This window comes from Suncus etruscus, chromosome 2, assembly GCF_024139225.1.
Source record: "Suncus etruscus isolate mSunEtr1 chromosome 2, mSunEtr1.pri.cur, whole genome shotgun sequence".
Classification (NCBI taxonomy): Eukaryota; Metazoa; Chordata; class Mammalia; order Eulipotyphla; family Soricidae; genus Suncus; species Suncus etruscus.
Window position 1 is genome coordinate 68,381,186 of NC_064849.1, and position 21,659 is coordinate 68,402,844.

Below are 21,659 nucleotides of genomic sequence, written 5' to 3' on the forward strand. Positions count from 1 at the left end.
GGTTATCAAATAAAACCAGTAACAGAATGATCAAATAATAACAGATAGCTTTTAAATCTTTAGACAATAACTTAAGCATTTGGTGATGCTTAGGGGCTACTTCCTGACGGTGCACTCAAAAGTCACCCCTGGTAGGCTTGGGGTGCCATCTGGCATTCAGGGGATTGAACCTGGGTCAGCTGTATGCAAGGCAAATGTCATACCCCTGTTCTATGCTATCCCTCGGGACATTGAGATATAATTTTTACAAAATTTTTTGCTGTCGTTTTAAAATAATTTATTACCATTTTGTTGTAAACAAGCAACATAAACTAAATTATTTTATGCCTAATTAGGGGGCAGGCTTGAGGGTGTTGAAAATTTTGTGATAATCATGGAGAGAATATTACACTGGTGGTAGGACTGTTGTTAGAACATGGAATGGCAGAAACAAATGCATTATGAGTAACTATGAAATCCATGGTGTTTATTTTATTAATCAATCAATCAATTAATTAATTAATTATATTTTGTTTTTTGCATGACACCCGGCTGTGTTCAGGGGTTACTCCTGGCTCTGTGCTCAGAAATCGCTCCTGGCAGGCTCAGGGGATCATATGGAATGCTGGTAATCGAACCCAGGTCCATCCTACGTTGGCTGTGTGCAAGGCAAATGCTCTACCGCTGTGCTACTGCTCCAGCTCTGTAATTAATGGTGTTTAAATAAAGTAATTTTTTTTAAGTAGGTAGATTTTCAGTGGGGCTGCAGTATGACTTTTTTTTTTTTCTAATTCACTGGGATGATAAGGCCAGAGAGATAGTATGGCAGGTAAGACACTTGTCTTGCACTGACCCAGTTTCCAATCCTGGTACCACAGAGAGTCCTGGAGCACCACCTGGAGTTATCCCTAAATATAAACCCAGGAGCATGACCTGAGCACAGACAGGTATGGCCAAAAGTGAGAACAAAAATCAACTCCCCCCCCCACATTGGTCATTGGTCAAATACATTTGAGAACCTTTGGTGTAATTGGTGCTATATTGGTCTCTTCTGTCAAAGTAGAAATTTTTCTTCCTCTTTGAGAGGCAAGGATGGGGTGGATGCTAGTACTGTGGCAAATATATTTGTCTCCACATCTGCTCTATCCTCTCCAAATATTTTCTTCAGACTTGTTCTTAGGAACTTTGTTAAGGAGGGTACTAAGTCATGACGATGAGGCTAACTAGGGTAAAAGCTGTAGAGTTGGAAATGAGAATTCTTGCACACCATCTCTTCTTCCCTTCTATTTTCCTCCCTCCATGTAACTATGTGTCAGAGCTCATTAATTTCTGCACACACCAATGTTTATTGTCCCTCCCAGCCCTTCTTCATGGTTGGACTCTATTCTTTAGTCTTCTTGTCATAGGTGCCAGCGCCCTTGTAGCCACTAACATAGCCAGACTGGTCAGTTATATCTTCCCGACCTGCCATGCCTTTGCCTTTGCCACTCTCATCAAAGCGCTCCTTGTGGGAGCCAGTGTACTTGCTGGTGTCTGTCAGGCGCTCCACCCCTCCCACATTGCTGGCTTTCTGCAAGACAGAGAATGACGAGTTTGATTTCTCTTCTTGCCCTTCCAAAGTTAGCCCCCTCCTATAATGTCTCTGGACTCTCCTAGGGCTCAGAGGTCCTGTTTGTTGTTGTGGTGTTTTTTTTTTTTTTTTTTTTTTTTAGGCATTGGGGAGGATCTGTAGTAGAATCTATCACAGAATCTGGTGTATGGGAGTGAGGTGTTATGTGAAATTTTCTGCTTAAAGAGGACTCATCTTTTTTGTTTGTTTGTTTGTTTTTGGGTCACATCAGGCAATGTTCAGAGATTACTTCTGACTCTATTACTCAGGAATTACTCTTGAAGGTGCCCAGGGGACCAAATGGGATGCCAGGAATTTGTCAGCTGTGTGCAAGGCAAGTGTCCTATCTGCTATACTATTGCTCTGGCTCCAAGACTCATCTGACTAAGCTACAGTCAGAGAACTTTGAAGTAGGACCCGATAGATAGGATCCCTCCTATTGGGAAGGTTCTATTTGACACTTAAGGTATAATGAGCTTGCAGTGAAAGGAGAAATTATAGGGATCAGAGGGTTGATGAATCAGAAAGTGAGAGAGACCTTATACAAGAGCAGGGTGGAGGGGAGGGTTTCCATAACCTCCCAAAGCCACCAGGCAATGGTTGCTTGGCTCAAACACTGGAGACTTGGTAATGAATCTATCTCTATCATTAAACTAGTTATAGACTATGGGCACATCATTGCTATCTCTTTGGGTTACAGTTTTATCATTTCTAAAACTGTTCTAAAATCAACTTTGAGTGTCTGGCTGGTCTTTTGTGGTGTTTGTGTTGGCAAGGATCAGGGGTATCAGAGAGTAGGTGGGGAGACAGGAGCAGCAGAGATTTAGGGAAGTTGGGGCAGGGATGGGGTGAAGTATGGTACTCACAGTAACGCCACTGGTAGCTGGATCTTGGCCCTCCAGAAGCTTGTAAATCTGTTGTAGGCCATCATCTGGGCTCTTAGCTTTGAACCGCTTCTGGCCCAATTCTTTCATTGCCTCTTGGAACTGCAGAAATGTGATATTTCGGGTATTCTTGGCCCTGGTCAGTGAGGTGAATTCAGGAACTTGAGTGTGAACTCATCCATCACCTTCCAAAGTTCAACTGTCCTCTCATTCAGACTTGGCCTCTTGACCAAGAGAACAGGCAAGCATGCAGGGCTGGGTACCCAGGAGATCCATTACAAATGTTCTGCCATATGAACCCTCATCTGTCCTTTGACCTGGTTTGTTCTACCCACCACACCCATTTCCATCTTTGGTCTCTTACTTGACTTTGCTGAACACAATGTCGACATCAGTGGAAGTGACTGCTTTGCCATCTATGATGCCACAGTCTTTGCACAGCTTGGCAAAGTTCTTGTTATTCATTTCATTGCCTTTGCTTGATGGATCTCCAAAAACAGCAAACTTCTGGAACGTTTTTTCTGCCTCAGATGCCATATTTCATTGGAGGAGGGGGATGGCACAGGTGGGGGAAACTTGGGAGAAGTTAAGAGGGGGAGGAGACTAAATAGGAGGATAAGGGTTAAGAAAAGGCCAGAATCAATAATAGGAATAAATCCTTTCATTCTTGATGTTCTCTCCCTCTCCCTGCCCTCTCACTTCTCTAACCTACATTCCCAGCATAAGAGATACTAGTGTGGAACCTATATCCTGAAAGATCACTAGTGTCAGCCACTTCCCCAGCACTTTTAAGTACCTCTGAGTGTTTTGTTGATATCTCAACTCTTCCTAGCCTTTATATGTAGGTGTGTGCAGCCATGTGGAAGCCAGCTGGTTGGGAGACTCCAAGGTTAAGAGAAACAGGGAGAAAGGGAGGGGGCTTTTATGACCTTATCAATGACATCATTTAAGCATTCCTGGTCAAATTGCCTTTGTTCTGCTTCATACCAAAAGCTGAGGAGAGCCCAGTGAGGGGCTCATGGAACTTGTTGGCCATTGCTTTTTTTCATCTCTGCCAGTCCCAGACAGTGATGTGATCAACATGGAGAATCCCATTGACTTGAACAAGTTGTCTTCAATAGGAACGTTACTTTTCAAAATCCTAATTAGAGCAGACAGTTAACTAAGTAGATAGCTGCTCAAAGGACTAGAGCACATGTGTTGCATGTGGAAAAAAACACCACACAGTGTGTGAATACCACTGAATACCACACAGTGTCACAAGTACTGTTAAATCCTGTTGGGCATGCCCTACCTCCTGCAAAAACAAAACAAAACAAAATAACAACTCCAAATATTGTGTTCGTGTTCGTGTGTGTGTGTGTGTGTGTGTGTGTGTGTGTGTGTGTGTATCCTTTAGTGTTGGGGGATAATATGTGGTGTTACTGCAGATGGGTATAATCCATTGACTATGCTACCATTACCTACCTTTCTGCCTGGCCCACCACAACCTCCAGGATGAAGGGCAGGGGAGGTTAGGACTCACAGATATCCATACAAGCTCATATAAAATGTGGCATTCAAGTCCTGCCCTCTACCCAGGCTTCCCAGGTTCCTAGTCTATTCCTACAGAAGAGTTTCTGAAGACAAATAGTGAAGCAAAAAATTGTATTTAGGGAATGTGAGAGTAGAAAGAAAGAAAGAGAAAGAAAGAAAGAAAGAAAGAAAGAAGAAAGAAAGAAAGAGAAAGAAAGAAAAAGAAAAAAGAAAGAAAGAAAAAGAAAGAAGAAAGAAAGAAAAGCAGGAACATGTTCCAGAGAAACATGGACTTTGAGAGAAAGGGGGAGAGAGAGAGAGGATAGAGAGAGAGCAAGATAAAAATATCGCCTGAAATAAATAAATCATACACCTCAAGTGAGATGTGGGTGACATCTGAGAGACAGGATGACAAACACCAACCACCCCATAAAGTCAAAGGAAACAGTTGCATACCCGTAGTAGTCAAGTGTGTGAATGTATGAGCGTGTGTGCGCATGTGCATAGCCAAGATGGAGAATATATAATCCCCGCCCAAAACTGATTTTAGGGGTCCATACCTAGTGACTCTCAGGGGTTATTCCTGGCTCTGCATTCAGGAATTACTTCTGACAATGCTTGGGGACCATATGGGGTGCTGGGGATCAAGGTTGACCACATGCAAGGCAATTGCTCTGTGTGCTGTACTATCACTTCAGCCCCTCCAAAGCTGATTTTACAGGATGTTCCGAGCTGTTCCACATTGGGGTCCAGCATGAAAGCAATGATCAAAAAGTGGCTATGACATGTTCCTTGATGGGTTTGAACTGGTTTTGATTTTCTGAAGTTTACCTGAAATTCATTGCCAGCCCCTCACCTTTGTCCATCCTTCCTGCAATACCAAGTACCTGCCCATAGTACTGCTATTCTAATATTCATTTTCAGAATGATATTTGTATTTCTGTCCTTCCTTTTTCTCCTTCCTTTCTTTACCTGGAAAGGCCTCTCTTCCTCTCTTCTTGCTCTTCAAGGGGAAGGTGAGCCAAGAAACCAAACCATTTTCTTTTTTTGGGGGGTGGGAGGGTCATACCCAGTGGTGCTCAGGGATTCCTCTTGGCTCTGGCTCAGAAATCATTCCTGGCAGGCTTGGGGGACCATATGGGATACTGGAATTTGAACCACTGTCCATCCTGGGGCAGCTGTGTGCAAGGCAAATGCTCTATAGCTGTGCTATCTTTTTGCCCCCCCCCCCCCAAAAAAAAACCCTTTCTTCCTCTGAACTAGACTCAGATAATGGTTTCTCTATCATTTAATTTATCTAAGGTTTCTTTGGAATTTTATTTATTTATTTATTTTGCAATACCTGGTTTTGCTCACCTCACTCTGTACTCTGGGATCACTCCTGATGGGCTCTGGGGACAAACTATACTAGGGATCAAAACTGGGTTGGCCAGGTGCAAGGTAAGTGATCTACCTGCTTTACTATTGCTCTGGTCCCAGATATTGGCTTCTAAGCAGTCAGCTATAGGATGAGAGTTTCTGAATTATTACAAAGCCACTGGACTCTATTCGTACAAGAAGATAATCAAGTGAGTACATAACATGGATTACACATTTAAGTGTTATTACATAGAGATGTCAAAATTGCCTGAATGTTATGTGAAATTCTTGGAAAATATTGCTGAGCTTGTGTTTTGTCTTTTTTGTTGTTGTTTGTTTTTTGGGTCACACCTGAGAGCGCTCAGGGGTTCCTATTGGCTCTACGCTCAGAAATTGCTCCTGGCAGGCTCGGGGGACCATATGGGATGCCAGGATTTGAATTACCACCCTTCTGCATGCAAGGCAAATGCACTACCTCCATCCTATCTCTCCGGCCCGTGTTTTGTCTCTCTCTTTTTTTTTTTTTTCTTTTTCTTTTTCTTTTGTGTTTTCTTTTAGGGGAGATGAAGGGCTTCCTTCCCATGGCCAGAAATCTCTAATCTCTCACTGAAGAGGGCTGTGAGACAATTGGGGTAAGATTTACTGTCTAAAAACTAAGATTTACTGTCTAAAAACAATTATATCCCCCAACTTTTCCCATCATTCCCCCATCTTCATGCCTTCCCACAACACTGGATCATATCCTTTTATAAGGGTATGACTGGATCCCACACTTCTTGGAATTCCATCTGTGGAGTGGCGGGTAATAACAGCTACTTAAAACTCTTAGTCAAGGGAGTGTGAAATTGCTTCTCCTCCTAGAGGAGGAAGCTGGAGGGAGAAGGAACCCTGGTGGACCTTATTCCTAGGCTGAGCATGTCCAAAAGAACTTTGTCGGAGGGGAGCAGGTTGTTACTTCTGTTTGGACAGAGGGAGACCCCCAAAGCCTAAGAAAGAAGAATATGCCAATGAAAATTTCTCACCTCCTGTCTGTCCCTAAGCCCCTGTTTAGGCCCCTTATCAGGTTCTCCCTGAGTCATCCTGCCCCAGAGACAAATTTAGCTGCTGGAACCTCCAGGTTCCTCCTCCCCCACTTCAAGTAAGGCACAGGGGGCAGGCTGAAGGCAGAAGTTCTCCTGGGCCCTTCCACCCCAGCTCCAGCAGGACCCTGGAGCCCCTTCTCACTGTCCAGCCCTGTACATCTTTACCAGAGTTGGAATTCCAGTAGGCCTCTCCTGCCCAGCAGAGTGTTATCCGGGATATAGAAGGAGTGGGGGTGGGTGGGTGGGGGAAGGGACCCGAGCCAGGGTGCCCAACTTAGTTGCCACTTTCTAGAGAAACACTAAGGAGGGAATGGGGAAAGGGAACAGAGGAAAATTTGGGCATTCCAAACTGGGTACTTAGGTCAGTCCTTTACATCTGCGGTGATTGAAAGCTGGGCTTGATCCTGACCAGGGCCCCACAGGGTCCCCTTCTCCCCGGCCCCTCCTTTCCAACAGACCCTGCCAAACGGGGATGAAAGGGGCATTGATGTTCCTGGGGCAGCAGGGGGGTTGTGGGTGGTGAGGGTGGTAGTTCCCAGGGAGAAGGGGGAGGGAAATTTGGGGGTCCCGAGGGAGGGACCAGTCTGAGTTGGTGTTGCAGTTGGCAGCTCCTGTCCCATTGGCCATTGTTCCCCGCTGGCCTGTAGCCCAGCCCCTCAGCCCCCCTCTAGCCCCCCAGAAGGCTGCTTAGGCATCAGGCTGAGGACTTCTGGGTGGGGAGCAGCGGGGGAGGGGAGCTGGAAGGGGCGCAGATGGCAGCAAGCAGGCTGGTTTCCTTTTCCTAACAAAGTTCCCAACCTCTTCAGCCACCTCACCACTCCATGCAGGGTGGAGGCGCCCTGGGTGGGGGCCAGGAGGGTGCCTGGAGGTGCCTGTCGGTGAGGGAGGTAGGGGCACCCCTAGTCGGGCCCACAGAGCCACGCGGGCCGCAGCGTTCCCCCTGCTCCGGTTCGGGTCGGGCAGGCAGGGGTTAGCGGCGCCGCCCAGGGTCTCTTGGGCCCCAGCCGGGGACACCGCGTCCTCCCCAAGCCCCCACTCGGCCGAGCCGCGTCGACTCCACCCCGGGCCTGTTTACCCCGCTCCGAGCCCCTGGGGGTCGTCCCTCCTCCTCCCCGGGCCTTGACCCGGGAGTCCCCGCGGCCTCGTCCCCCCTCTTTGCCTCTCCGCTATTTATAGTGCTCCCCGCCTTCCCGCGCCCCTCCGGGCTTGTTTTCCAACTTGTGCGCCACTTTGGAGAGCGCGCGGCGGGACGCGCAGGTACCGGGACCCCCGTCCCAACTCGCCCTGGGGAGACCCCAGCCCCACGCCGCGTCCCGAGCCAACCCAGATCCAGATTGGGAGGTGGGGTGCTGGCGTGGACACTTCGGGGGGCGTCCAGCTTCCCGGACTGAGCCTGGGAGGGGGCGCGGGGCGGGGCCCGGCCCCGGGCGGAGTGGGACCCCGCGGGGCTGCGGGCTCGCGGCGGGCGTGCCCGGGGGCGTCTCCCGGGGTGGGTCCGGGGCGGGCCGGGGCGCGGGAGGCGGGGGCGGGCCGGGGCGGGCCCGCGGGGAGCCCAGGCCGGGGAGGGCCGCGCGTCAAAGGCAACTGAAGGTGGCAGCGGCCGCGGTGGCAGCAGGTAGGGGCGGGGGGCTGATCGGGCTGCACCCCTGGCCCTCGGGCCGAACCCCCGTCGACAGGGGCCCCCGAGCTGGGACGCGGCGGGCGGCGCCCCAAGGTGGAGGCTGCGCGAGGCGCTGGGCGTGTTGGAGGCGTCGCCCAGGCTTGTCGGGGTCCAGGCTGCGTCCCCGGTGCGAGGCCCCGCAGGTGGCTCCCCGCAGGGACAGGACCTCCTGGGGCTAGGCCTGGCCCTGCCGCCTCCCCACGCAGCCCCGCCAGCCGGCCTCCGCGCCTGGCCCTCGGTCTTGGGAGGCAGTGTGGACGTTGTGAGCCCGCCCGCCTCTGCCCTCTTCTCGCACTCGCCGACCCTGCCCGGAGCCCCAGGCGGGAGAGGGTGGGCGCGAGGCCAAGGCTGGGGCTTCATGCATTTCCCCTCCCAGTGGTGGAGGGCGACAGTGCCCCGCCACCCTCCTCTTGAGAGCTGTCCAAAATCTCTGTGTCCCTTACCCGCTGGTACTTTACAGCGAGGTGATTAAGGCCACGAGGAGTAAGTGATTGGGCCAAGGTCACTGTGGTGGCAGAGAGGGGGGACAGGAATCCAGAAATTCTGACATGCCACCACTTTCCTCCACATCAGCATTTTCTTCTCTCCTCCCAGGCCTGGCCTGGACCCCTACCTGCTGACTTGTGGCCCGTGGGTGCCTCCAGCCCATATTGATTCTAGCTGAAGCCTAGAGAAAACTGTTCATTGGACTCAGGGATCCAGCTTGCCGAGGGCTAGTGACCGGGGGAAGGTTGGTGACCCAGGGAATGTAGGTCTTGTTCCTGCTTTTTTGACCCTAAGGGTCCCAGAGTCTATCTCTTTTGCCATTCACCTTTTTCCCTTGTTGTTTCAGACCCAGAGGCAAGAGAAGTGAGAACCCTGACCCTTGACCCCTCTGCATCGAGCCAATAGGAACCCAGTAAGTGACCCACCCCACCTTACCCCTGACCCCTGTCCCCACTGTCAAGGGTTGTGTACCCCTGATGGGGGCCAGGAGGGTGTCTGGAGGAAGGGAGGTATTGGGTCAGTTGGGCATTGCTGTTCTTCATTCCTCTTCTCATCTTTTCTCTCCCACCATCTTAGAGATGAAGTCAGATCATTTTTTAGCCCCGTATCTTTGAGTAGCTGACCTCAGGGCTTTTGTGAAGGTTACAGCAAGTGTGCCCCCCTCCCGGTTGTCCCCTTAGTATTTTTGGAGTACCCACTTTCTGAGTTATGAATTTCACGCCTAATCTGAAAGTATGGGGTGGCCCCTATATATAGCCCAGAAACTCGAGCTGCAGCCCCACCCTGGTATTTCCATCTGGAACAGGGGAGCGGGTTGGAGGTGCAGTGTTGAGGGGCAGCAATGGGGATGGCCAGTCTGGAGTGCATCCACCTCCGTTTCTTTATGGCCAGGCTCTGGCTGTGTGCTGCAGTGGTTATTATCTCCTGAGTTTTTTCCTTGGGCTTGGAGCAGCAGTCAGATAGGGTATGGATTATGGATTCACCCTTCCAGGTCTCCGTATTTCCTTCCTTGCAGGCCACCATGACAGAGCTACAGGAGGTGCAGATCACCGAGGAAAAGCCACTGTTGCCAGGGCAGACAATCGAGGTGGCCAAGGTAGTTAGAGATCCTCTAACTCTCAGACCTGAACTCCAGACCACCAAGCAGCCCTGCTGTTTTGCTTTTCCAAAATCCACCATCTCATCTTACCCCACGGCCCTAATTTCTCCACCTCTGCACACAGATCTCTCCCTTCCACTGCCATCGACAGCCCGTGCCCTTGTCTTGTACCTGCACTAACCTTCATCCTCTCCCTGTCTCTTGTCCTCTCTTCCTGTCTTTGGTCTGTTGGTCTCTTCTTACCTCTCTCTCTTGATTTGTGTCTGTCTCTCCATCTGTGACTCCCTGTGGTTGTGTATTTGTGTTTGTGTTTGTCTGTGTGTGTATGTGTGTGTCTCCAGGAGGCTGAGTTAGCTGCCCGAATCCTCCTGGACCAGGGACAGGTAATAGCACGGGGCAGTCCCAGGGTGGAAGGACAATCTCTCCTCTCTTCCCCCTAATGAGAGGTTCCTGGAAGCTTCCCTTTAAATCTTGCTCCCTTGCCTTCTATTTTAGTCCTTTCTCTCCCCCAACCCCTTATTTTCATTTTCCTTTCTTCTCAATACCTCAGTGCTCTCCAGTCTTTCAGTATTCTTTTCCATTCTCAAAATAATATACTGTAGCTTTTTCCTGTATTAACTAGATCCTATTTTTAATTCTTAATTCTCTTCTGCTTTTTTAAATTCTTTGCCTCATAACCCTCAATAATTTTTGGTGGGAATTTTTGGTGGGATAATTTTTGGATGGAGATCCTACCCAGCATGTTCAGGACAATTTTTCTGGAGCTTTGCTCAGGAGCCCATGTTGTAATTCATTAAGACATTCATTACTCTTGATCAACCCTTAACTGATGGCTTCTCTTTCTCCTGCCCCCCTTCCTGATGAAGACCTTTTCTTCTTCAGACACATTCTGTGGAGACACCTTATGGATCTGTCACATTTACTGTGTATGGAACCCCCAAACCAAAACGCCCAGCGATACTTACCTACCATGACGTGGGACTCAATTGTAAGGACCTTCACATCCCTCCCACTCTTTTCTGGGAAGAGGCTGGGGGGAAGGATTAGAGCTTTGGTGTGGGACAGGGATAATCTGAGCAGGAAAGAATTATTTATTATGCCAAGAAGTTTCTCCTTGTCTTACTGTGGTGTGAAAGAATGAGGGTGAGCTCTGACTTGGGAATAATCTTCCCAGTCTGATTTTATTGCTGGGGTGATGGGGGTTCTCTTTAGATAAATCTTGCTTCCAGCCGCTGTTTCGATTTGGGGATATGCAGGAGATCATTCAGAACTTCGTGCGGGTTCATGTGGATGCCCCTGGAATGGAAGATGGGGCTCCTGTATTCCCTTTGGGGTGAGAATTAGATCCTTCCTTCCTCCCTGGCATGTGAGACACAGGACAGATGTGGCACGGTGCCAGGGGGTGATTCTGGGAGTTGGATAGCCTGAAGTAGGGGGGTGGGGTGGAGGAAGTGATTTTTCTAAACATTCCTTTCTTCTTCAGATATCAGTATCCATCTCTGGACCAGCTTGCAGACATGATCCCATGCATCCTTCAGTACTTAAAGTGAGTCCCTGGGGCTCCCCCAAACTAGGGTTATATTTTTGGCACATGGTACCCCTCAGCGCTTCTGTGTCTATCATGGTTCCTGGTAATGTTTGGTCTTTTTCCCAGACAGAGCCTTTCTCCTCCATCTAATTGTTGAGAGGAAAATCTGGATTTGGAAAAGTGACATGAGTCAGTGCTGTAGAAGGAGATAGAGGCCAAGAGGGCCTATTTGTGCCTCCAGATGAGGCTGAGGAAGCCAGACAGGAAGATCTGGGAAGCCAGAGAGGAAGAGGAGGGGGTGATATAATCTTTGAGAAACCAGATAGACCTGTCTCTTTTCCTCCCACTCACCTTCTCAGCTGCTCTACACACACACACAGGGAAGCCCTGGATAAGGGAGACAGTGAGGGTAAGGTGGAGGAGGCTGGGTAAGACCTTTTTGGTATGCACAGGATATTCTGACCACTTTGGGGCTCTCCTTTGGCTTGGCTTTTCCTGGACATAGGAGTACTGGGCAGCTCTGGTTTACCTCTTTAGCTTCATTTTCCCTCTTCTTTTGAGTCACTGAAGTTAGGTCTTTTATTTATTTTTTAACATTTTGCTTCAAGTTCCTTCTTCCTAGTTCCTCTAGAAGAACAAGGAACCAAAACAGTTGAACCAGGAACCAAACAAGTAGCTCCTAAAATACAGAAAGGAGAAGGCACTATAAAGGAGAATCATATCTGGTTGGTTGGTGGATGGATGTTTCTTTGGAAGATGCTAGTTCTCTGTAGTGGAGCTGTCTCAGTGTAGACAGACTGCAGTGAGCTTCATGCCTTCCTGAGTCATTTTGGATCCTTTGAACCTTCCCTTTTAACATCCCCCAAAGGATGCATACTTTCTCTCTTCTTGGGAAGGAGGCTGAAGACTACCCAAACTTTGGGAAGCCAAAGTTTAGACACTAGGGTCTACTAAACACACATTTTCCCTTTCAGTTTCTCCACAATCATTGGAGTTGGTGTTGGAGCTGGGGCTTACATCCTGTCACGATACACTGTAAGAAATGAAAAATTGCACAAGAGGGCAAGGTGGCTTGAGGCCCATGGCACACTGATTAGGAGAGTATTATGTCCCAGAATTTGTCTGTGGGGAGGGACAGAAGATGAGGGCAGACTCCAGGGAACCTAAGAATTGGATAAGCCATGTTAGGAGATATGTTCATTCTCTGCCTCTGATTTTCTTTGTCTTTGCTATTCCTCAGCTTAGCCACCCGGAAACAGTCGAAGGTCTTGTCCTGATCAATATTGACCCCAATGCCAAGGGTTGGATGGATTGGGCAGCCCACAAGGTTTGGAGGGGGCCCACATGCTGAGTTCTAGGGTGGGTGTCCTCTTTGTTTGCATTCAGTTATACTTTCCCAGCATAAATAGTTGGCCATGGAACTTGAAAGAGTGAGGGAGGAGTAAGAAAGAATATTGTCCCTTTCAACATTGATGGATCTTTCAACCCCATCATGTGCTGAACTTTCTCACCTGCCATGTCTTCACAGTTAACAGGTCTCACCTCCTCCATTCCGGAGATGATTCTTGGACATCTATTCAGCCAGGTAAATGGATGTAGAGGAGACCTGAAATTCTTGAATGTTCCTTAGATGTGATAGAATCTGGGAAGGGATAATTAGTTTCTGCTTTAATACTAACTCTTGGCTTCTCATTCCAATCCTGATTCCTTCCTTCCTTCCTTCCTTCCTTCCTTCCTTCCTTCCTTCCTTCCTTCCTTCCTTCCTTCCTTCCTTCCTTCCTTTTTTCTTTCAGGAAGAGCTGTCTGGAAACTCTGAGATGATACAAAAGTACAGAACTATCATCACACAGGCTCCCAACCTGGAAAACATTGAACTGTATTGGAGCAGCTACAACAAGTGAGTGAGTTGTGTGTGTGTGTGTGTGTGTGTGTGTGTGTGTGTGTACACCTATATATGTGCTTGGTCATACTTCTAAGAGATTGTAGGTGAGTGGACTGCTGGGGGTCCTGGGAAACATGGAGGAGGAAAAAGGAAGAAGAAATCTGTAAAGTTCACTGTGCAAGGAGGGCAGGGTTGAGTTGTGATAGCTTAGGACAGACCCAATGGGGACAATTGTGGGGAACTGTCACTATTCCTCCTGTTTATTTCTTTCAGGTTGGGGATTTCTTAATGTATAATAACCTTCTGTCTATGTACATTGCCCTTTTCACTGCTTTCTGTCCAGGCAACCCTGAGGCACAATTGACCATAGAGATTGTGTTTCTAGTAGGCCTGCCACCTTTCTTCTTCTTCTAACTTTAAACTACCAGTTTTTGACAATGATTTTGAAGAAAATAACTTAATCTTGGGGGAGACAGCATACATTTGGATGGGTAGCCTGTAGCATTTGGATTGCCTTACCTTATAATTTCTGCTCTTTTTTCAACCCCCTTATAGCCGCCGAGATCTGAATTTAGAGCGTGGAGGTGATATCACTTTCAAGTAAGACTTTCCGGAGATATGCATTGTCTCTTTTCCTAGTTCTTTCTTAGGTATCTGCATTCCTTAGAAAGAGAATTTTTTGCTAGGGAATTTTCTCGTCACTTCCCACTTTACCCTGCTTTACAAATTAACCACCTTCTAGGTTTCCCCCTTTGTATGCTCTTGGTGGTCAGTGGGGCTTTGAAGGCTGTTTTCTCTCTGAGCCAATCATTCCTAAGTGCTTTCTGGGATGAGGTGGCTGAGGGAGTGTCAGAGGCTTACCACCCCCTCCCTGACACTGCCTCTAGGTGCCCTGTGATGCTGGTGGTAGGAGACCAAGCACCCCATGAAGATGCAGTGGTCAGTAGGGAATTTTGTGGTGGGTGAGGGAGGATTGGAGTCAGAGGGCTGTTGTGCCAAGAGGCAAACTGTATTTGGGACAGGAAGAGTGATAGCAGGCTTAAAAGTTTAATTACTGTTAAGAAGGAGTGGGTTGAGGGTGAATAGAAAAGGAACTGAGGTCTGTAATTGGATGTAATTTGGATGGAGGGGTCACAGGAAGTGTGACCTCATTCATTCAGCCTCCTTTTTACTCCAGGTGGAATGCAATTCTAAACTGGACCCTACACAGACCTCTTTCCTCAAGGTTAGTGGCCCCACTCCTTGCCCAGCCTGACACTCAACCCCTGTCCAGAGTTCTGTCTTTTTTTTTTTTTTTTGGATTCAGCTATCAGGTTTCTGAGGTTCTGTATGGGATTGGAGAATTGAATGAAGTTAAAACAAACAAGCAAATTATAAAGCAAACAAAATCTAAGAGTCTGCTAGGGTGATGAAACTAAGAAAGAGAGATTCCTTTCTACTTCTCTAAAGGGCTCATTTTATATATGTGTGTGTCACCTTTTTCTGAGTGATTCTCCCTTGAACAGATGGCTGACTCTGGAGGTCAACCCCAGCTGACTCAGGTGAGGATGGCTATCATCGGGGAATGGAGTATTAGTAGCACCATGCCCTTTGTCACACACCCCACCCCTAAATTGCTAAGTCCTTGGACTCCAGCTCAGATTTTGACTTCTCTCCACTATTTTTTCATCTACATTTTACAGCCAGGAAAGCTGACTGAAGCCTTCAAGTATTTCCTACAAGGCATGGGCTACAGTGAGTATGGGACAGAGACTTTCTTGAGGTCAGGGGGTCATAGGCTAGGAGGAGGGAGAGGTCTATTGAGGTGAAGGAACCATTTTAGACTAATTCTTGGGCTATCACCATTCACCAAATAAAGCTCATTGAGACCCTGGCCCCATTTATAATTCCCTCTCCACCAAAGCTCCTCCCTTCTTACTACTTGCCTCATCTTCTGTCTCCACAGTGGCATCATCCTGCATGACTCGCCTGTCCCGATCACGAACAGCCTCACTGACCAGTGCGGCATCCTTTGATGGCAACCGGTCCCGCTCTCGCACCCTGTCTCAGAGCAGCGAGTCTGGGACGATGCCTTCAGGGCACACCATGGAAGTCTCCTGTTGAGTGGCGCTTGCTGCCCTGGTGTGGAGCCTGGCCCTCCTCATCTCCCACATCACTAACCTGGGAGGTGCATAGGGTGTCAGGCCAGAGTGAGCACAAGAAGATGGGCAGATCATGTGGGAGATGACCTTGATCTTTGATTGCTACCCTAACCTTGACCTCTAACTTGTGATTCCCCTCAACTCCTGTGAGAGATGTCCTAATATCTCTTAGGGACCCAGACCCCTAAGGTTCTCTTGCCCTCATTTTGGTGTTAATGTGGAGAGAGTAGAGAACCTCTCTTCCTAATTTAGGTGTCCATAGAGGAAGAATGAGAGTTGTCTGTGGCATCTCCACCAGATTCTTTCCTCTTTATCCTATATTCCTGGGGTAGGAGATTTGGGGCTGGAGCTCCATTCGCCAAAGCTGAAATGATATTGTGTGGACCCTTAGATCCTTTTTAAAGCGTGTGGGTCTAAATGAATGTGTGCTAAGGGAGACTTGCTGATGGGTCAGTGGGTCGCATCATAGGACAGACCATCCCATGTGTGAAACAGAAGTTGGAATGGTAGAAGATGGACAATGAGCACACATGAGGGAAAGACTAGAACTGGGGTAGTAGGAAGGGGCCTGGGGCCAATGGCTGCACTAATCTTGGTAGTTATCTAGACAGCGTGTGTCTAGAGTGGGAGGGGGGAGGGTGCCAAGCTAAGACAGGGCTGCTTGGGGCTTGGCCTTGGGTGGGAAGGGCTATCTTGGGGCTCTGACCACGTGTGCTGTGTGTGGAGGGTGCCCTCCTGTCTCCCACAACTTCTGCTGTAACAATAAACTTAAAGGAATCTTAAAACCATTTTTTTTTTTGGGTCTTCAAGTGCTCCTTTTCTAGCCTTCCTTGCCCAGGTCTACATTGTTTTGTGAAAGTTTTGGAAACCATGGGAGAGGGCTCATACCATGGAGACATTTGGGAGAAAGTGACTCCAGAGTCACTGGCCCCTATTCCAATAAAACACAACTGTCCTTGATAGGGGCACTATTTTCAAGTTTGGGAGAGAAGAGCAGTACTTAGGTCTTTGAAAATTTTGTCATCAGTCATGAATGATTGAGAAATATCATAGAGCTTCAGCGATGTCATCAGCAGGGTAAACTTAGAGAAATGAAACATAGAAAGATGACTGAAGTCTCCAAGGACACCATCTAGCTCCCTTTCCTATAAGATCTGCTGTAGGGGTCACATATTTAAAAAAAAAAAAATATATATATATATATATACATACATACATACATACATACATACATACATATACACATATATATGTCACTCCCAGAAATGCTCAGGGCTTATCCCTAGCTTTGTGCTCAGGGATCACGCCTCGCAAGGCTCTGGGAATCATAGTGTGGGGATTGAATTCAAGTAAACCATCTGCAAAGCAAGTGCCTCATTTACTGTACTATCCCTTTGGCCCCTCGATTCATTTTAGATGGTCCAGTATGATCATTATATTGGTGTAACCCAGAGGACTTTAGTTTCTCAGAGTTGAGTACAAACTCAATTTACCTGGGGGCCGCAGGAGGCAAAGTTGGGGTGACCCTTGAGTGCAAAGTCAGTAGTAAACTTTGAACATTGGGGGGTGTGACCCAAACAACTAAAGCAAAACAAAACAAAAAAAGATTCCTCTAGGGCAGGGCCACAAAATGTTGTATGGAGGGCTGTTTGCGGCCTGCAGGCCGTGAGTTTGAGACCCCTGATCTAAAGACTTTTTATAAGGGTCACAACAGAGCCAGAGGAATACTAAACAGGGCTTGAGTGCACGTCTGAGCTCTTGGTTCACCCTTCTGACCCCGTACCCAAATGGAAGGTTTTACTGGTCCTATCCTAATCAATATTTGTACTCCACCGTAGGGTGTGATCTGGTGATGGGATATTGGATTATTCCCTACTTGCCTTATTCTTGTCAATAAAAGCAAGCGTCTGAGGAAGGCAGAGGCTCATTCTTCATGCTGGATTTCCTAAACCCATTCTTATACTTTACTGTGTTCTTGTACTTTCCTGCATCTATATTTGCTTCCAGGCCTGCATCTCATCAGATCCTCATTTTAGAGTCCTAGGCTCCACTAATAGATGTTGCCTGAACTCAGAACTGAAACTGTAACAAAGAATCAAACAGGGACTCTGCTGTGAGTGGTGAGATGATTGTTTCCTTTTTTTCTCAGGTGGATGTCACCTTTCTGACTTTTTAAGCTTATGATTCTTTGATTCAAGGTGATGTCGTTTGCTTGGGCTTTGGTTGAAGGACCCGGCTTCTCTTCATGCTAATTGCATTAGTGATAGTTTTCCTTATACTTTCATTTTATATGTGCTGTGAAAATCAAAGGATTCGGACTGAATTCTCTAGTGAGAATCAAGATTCAGGCTGATTTCTCTAGCCTTGCATTCAAATTTGCTGAGGCACGGGATGATAGCCTTGTTTTGAAAGTTTCTGAAGCACTTTCTAATAATTCTCAAAGGCCAGTGAACCCAAATATTAAGAAGGCATTTCCTGTGGTGACACGTAAGAAAGCGAGAAGTCCTGAGGTTGGTGTTCTGCCGCCCCCTACTGGCGCTAGACCAGTAGAGCCGTTTCTCTGGGGGATATTGGCTTAAAAAGTGAATCTAATGATATTGAAATGGCCCCATCAGAAGGTGGATCTGTAGGAGACTCACCCACCCATTCTCCACCGCAGTCTTTTAGAGAGAGTAGAATGAACTCCCCTCCTCTACAAAGGATAATTCTTAGGGAAATTAGTAATAACAGCATCAGAAACAAATTCTCCCACCAGGAAAATAAATCAAATTTCAGAATATGACTTACCCCAGTAATTTTAAGGAAGCATGCTCAGATTATGGTCCTTTTTTTCCTTTTTGTATTGAATACCTTGGCACCTGGAGTGGTGGTGCGTTTTAGACCCAACAGGACTTTAACACAGTAGCAAATATTTACAGAAGCACTGTAAATATTGAGTGTTTCTTAACGTGTTTTGCTGAGAATTCTAAGAGTAAAATTTATAATCTAGATCACTCTGGAAGGAGAGTTGCAGGAGTCACATTATCTTATGAAATGTTGATAGGGGCAGGACAGTACAGAGGTAAATAGGCAGGCTAGACTACCCCGTACAGTTTTAAAGCTTGTCAGGGAACTTGCATTGATGTCTTGGGAAAAGATCGACTCAGATACCGAGTTCAAGGGTAGCTATACAAAGATTATTCAGGGAGCTACAGAGTCATATGCAGTATTTGTGGGGAAATTGACAGAGGTAATTAAAAGGTAGGTTGAAAAAATGTTTTGACAAAAACCTTAGACTTTGACAATGCCAATGAATATTGTCAAGCTATCTTATGCCCAATTAGGGAGATAAAAGATGTCATGAAATTTCTATTTGCTTGTAGAAATGCTGGGACTTACAGTTACCCTTATCCACCTCCCCCCACCACTGCTGCACCTCTAACAACATATGCTGTTCAAGGGCAAACTCCAGGAAATTGGAACAATGGCTTTTGCCGAGAGAAACCACGTAGTCTTTGCCCGAGGTGTGGCAAGTACTGTCATTCAGTTCCCAATGCTCTCCCCAGAAACCAGGGGAGAGGGTCCAAAGCCTATCTTGTGAGGTCAGGTTATATTGCTCTAAGTGTGGCAATATGGGACATATATGAAAACAATGTAGGTCACAATCTCTTTTTGTTCCCGCTCCAGGACCCACCCACTCAGGACCAAGACTTAATTAACCTGTCTTGGGAAACTGGGTGGGGGCCAATCCCTGACCCCTCAAAATCAGAAACCTTTTTCATAGAAAGTTCAGCTTCCAAAGTTCAGCCCAAACCAATAGAACTCTGCCATTTAAGCTCATTAGAGCCTGCAACTTCTGGAAGCTGTGGTTTAGATATTCCCTGCCTGGAGGACTTGACCTCGTTCCAGCTCATTGCCCTTATGAGATTAAGCCTGACATAATAGGGCTTCTCCCTCAAGGGACTGTAGAGATGATTGTAGGAAGAAGCAGTTTAACAGTGAACGGGATAGTAATTCACCTGGGGATTATGGATTCTGACCACATAGGAGAAGTAATAGTTCTTGCTTTAATACCCACAGTCTGGACATTTTTTTTTGTTTTGGCCAAGCCTGGTGATGCTCAGGGGTTATTCCTGGCTATGTGCTCAGAAATCACTCCTGGCATGGGGGACCATATGGAATGCTGGGGATCGAAATGAGGTCCGTCTTGGATCAGCTGCATGTAAGGCAAATGCTCTACTGCTGCACTATAACTCTGGCCTGCTTTTTTTTTGGAGAGGGTCACACCCAATGGTGCTCAGGGGTTACTCATGGCTCTCAGAAATAGCTCCTGTCAGGCACAGGGGACCATATGGGTTGCCAGGATTCAAACCACCGTCTATCCTGGATCAGCTAAGTGCAAGGCAAATGGCCTACCACTGTGCTATCTCTCTGGCCCAAGCTGGACATTTAAGAAAGATGAAAATATAGCTCAACTTTTATTACTTTCTGATGTTATGCCTGGGAAATCAGAACGCATCAGAGAAGTAGGCTTCAGAAGTATTACCCCTGAGGCTTTTGCACTGATAGCTTTCACTGCTAAACTTAAAGAGGGAAATGCAATGTTAACTCTTTAAATTCAGGGCAGAAAATTTGAAGGGCAGAAGTGTCTGTGATTTCTTTAATAGATTGGCCCCAAAATTGGGTCCTACAAGGAATTCAATACAGTTTGGAAGGGTTAGGAGGGGTCTTATCTCCAAATTCTGTTTACCAGAGCACTAGATATTTGAAATGCACAGGACTGGAAAATCAACAGGTGATATTCATGCCTTATGTAGCTCTGGTTTCTTTGAACCTATGGGGATGTGATTTACATAAGCAATGGGAAGCAGAATATCACATCACTTGCAAAAAACACTTCACAGCATGTTAATTCAGAGGTTTCACCCTTTTAATTGGGGCCACTGTGTTAAAGCACCCAGAACCCGTTCCCACTGAATGGAAATCTGATGTTCCAATCTGGATTCCCCAGTGGCCTATTCACAGCACAAAATTAGAGGCACTTAGAAACTTAGTTGATGAACAGTTGAGGCTGGGACACATTGGAACCTCTTTTTCTTATTGGAATTTTCCAATATTTATTATTAAGAAACCATCAGGTAGCTGGAGACTTTTAACTATGATTTGAGGTCTGTAAATTCTCAGATGGTTTCAATGAGCAAGATGCAGAATGTCTTACCTTCACCAATAGCCATTCCAAGAGACTGGCCTTTGATAGTAACTGACTTAAAGAACTGTTTTTATAACATTTTTATACATCCAAAAGACAGAAAAAAGATTTACCTTTTTAGTTTCTTCTCTTAATAACAGAGCCCATTTGCAGCAATTTCAATGGACGATTTTGCCTCGGGGCATGGCAAATTTGCCCACTATGTGTCATTATTTTGTTGATGCAGTTTTATGTCCAGCTTGTAAAAAGTTTCCACAGGTATATTTGGTGCATTACATAAATGACATCTTACTCAGACTCACAAGGAATTGCAATGTGTTTATGAATTTGTTGTTAGCTGCTTGCAGAGTGCTGGTTTAAAAATAGCCACAGGAAAAATCCAGACTTTACCTTCATTTCAATACTTGGGCTTTGTATTGGAGCATATTTCAGCGCGTCCCCAAAAGATTTTTATTTATCAGAAAAATCTAAGGACTCTTATTGACTTTCAAAAACTCTTAGGTGAAGGCCAGAGAGATAGCATGTAGGTAAGGCGTTTGCCTTGCATGCAGAACGTCAGTGGTTCAAATCCTGGCATCCCATATGGTCCCCTGAGCCTGTCAGGAGCGATTTATGAGTGTAGAGCTAGGAGTAACTCCTGAGCGCTGCTGGTGTGACCCAAAAACCAAACCCCCCGCCAAAAACTCTTAGGTGATATAAATTGGTGCCATCTGTTGATGCAGATCCAGGTTCTGTACTGGTAGATGGTCAATTCCTAGTGTAGGTTCAGAGAATCGTGCTGGTACTAAGGTTCAGGGGTAAATGGCTGATGTCCAAGTCAAGTTATCAAAAAAATGTTCAGAGTGGAAGGCCCCCTGTAGTAACAAATTATTGAGTCTTCATCCCTAATGGATAATAACTCCTCTTGGTTTCTAATATTTTCCTATTTTAATGTGCCTATGCAAAAGAAATGGTGCCATAGGATACTACTTCAACCTATAGGGATGATAATAAACCAACAACTCCTATCCTGGTTCTATGAAAAGCACAAACACTTCATGGGTATTATCTCTACTCTTTTCTAAGAATTTCTACTAGCTTACCTAAATAAAATGCCATTTTTATTTAGCATAATACACCATAGAGCATATACATGTTAAAGAGATACACTTAAGAAGTATACAAAGAAGTTATACATATCCCCTAAGTCTGAAGAAAGTTCAGCTTGGTTGATTTATATAGATCCTACAATCTTATACCAGAGTGGT

General features: G+C 46.6%; 2 protein-coding genes across 7 annotated transcripts; one reads left to right on the forward strand and one right to left on the reverse strand.

The window, feature by feature from the left end:
• Positions 1–1,360: 1,360 nt before the first annotated feature.
• Positions 1,361–3,009, reverse strand: TPPP2 (tubulin polymerization promoting protein family member 2). Its single transcript, XM_049768682.1, has 3 exons — positions 2,837–3,009; positions 2,455–2,608; positions 1,361–1,549 (listed from the first exon to the last, which is right to left on the reverse strand). Exons 1-3 carry the CDS (start codon positions 3,007–3,009, stop codon positions 1,361–1,363), a joined length of 516 nt encoding a protein of 171 aa, XP_049624639.1.
• Positions 3,010–7,962: 4,953 nt separating this feature from the next.
• Positions 7,963–16,013, forward strand: NDRG2 (NDRG family member 2). Of its 6 annotated transcripts, none has more exons than XM_049768628.1 (17): positions 7,963–8,043; positions 8,921–8,986; positions 9,590–9,670; positions 10,015–10,056; positions 10,556–10,661; positions 10,886–11,006; positions 11,157–11,219; positions 12,176–12,236; positions 12,442–12,528; positions 12,730–12,786; positions 12,995–13,098; positions 13,639–13,683; positions 13,971–14,022; positions 14,261–14,308; positions 14,589–14,624; positions 14,766–14,817; positions 15,029–16,013. In XM_049768628.1, exons 3-17 carry the CDS (start codon positions 9,596–9,598, stop codon positions 15,184–15,186), a joined length of 1,107 nt encoding a protein of 368 aa, XP_049624585.1. In that variant the 5' UTR covers positions 7,963–8,043; positions 8,921–8,986; positions 9,590–9,595; the 3' UTR covers positions 15,187–16,013. The 6 variants fall into 6 exon arrangements, with proteins under 6 accessions (XP_049624585.1, XP_049624589.1, XP_049624588.1 ...); XM_049768631.1 differs by having other exon boundaries at positions 7,977–8,043; positions 9,566–9,670; XM_049768630.1 differs by lacking the exon at positions 7,963–8,043 and adding an exon at positions 8,405–8,571 and having other exon boundaries at positions 9,566–9,670.
• Positions 16,014–21,659: the final 5,646 nt, after the last annotated feature.

Coding starts and splice junctions, on each gene's coding strand:
- NDRG2 (XM_049768628.1), top strand. CDS start 9,596: ATGACAGAGCTACAGGAGGTGCAGATCACCGAGGAAAAGCCACTGTTG. Junction 9,671..10,014: donor AGACAATCGAGGTGGCCAAG/GTAGTTAGAGAT, acceptor GTGTGTCTCCAG/GAGGCTGAGTTAGCTGCCCG. Junction 11,220..12,175: donor TGCATCCTTCAGTACTTAAA/GTGAGTCCCTGG, acceptor TTTCCCTTTCAG/TTTCTCCACAATCATTGGAG.
- TPPP2 (XM_049768682.1), bottom strand. CDS start 3,009: ATGGCATCTGAGGCAGAAAAAACGTTCCAGAAGTTTGCTGTTTTTGGA. Junction 2,609..2,836: donor ATTGTGTTCAGCAAAGTCAA/GTAAGAGACCAA, acceptor CTCACTGACCAG/GGCCAAGAATACCCGAAATA. Junction 1,550..2,454: donor CAGCTACCAGTGGCGTTACT/GTGAGTACCATA, acceptor TCTGTCTTGCAG/AAAGCCAGCAATGTGGGAGG.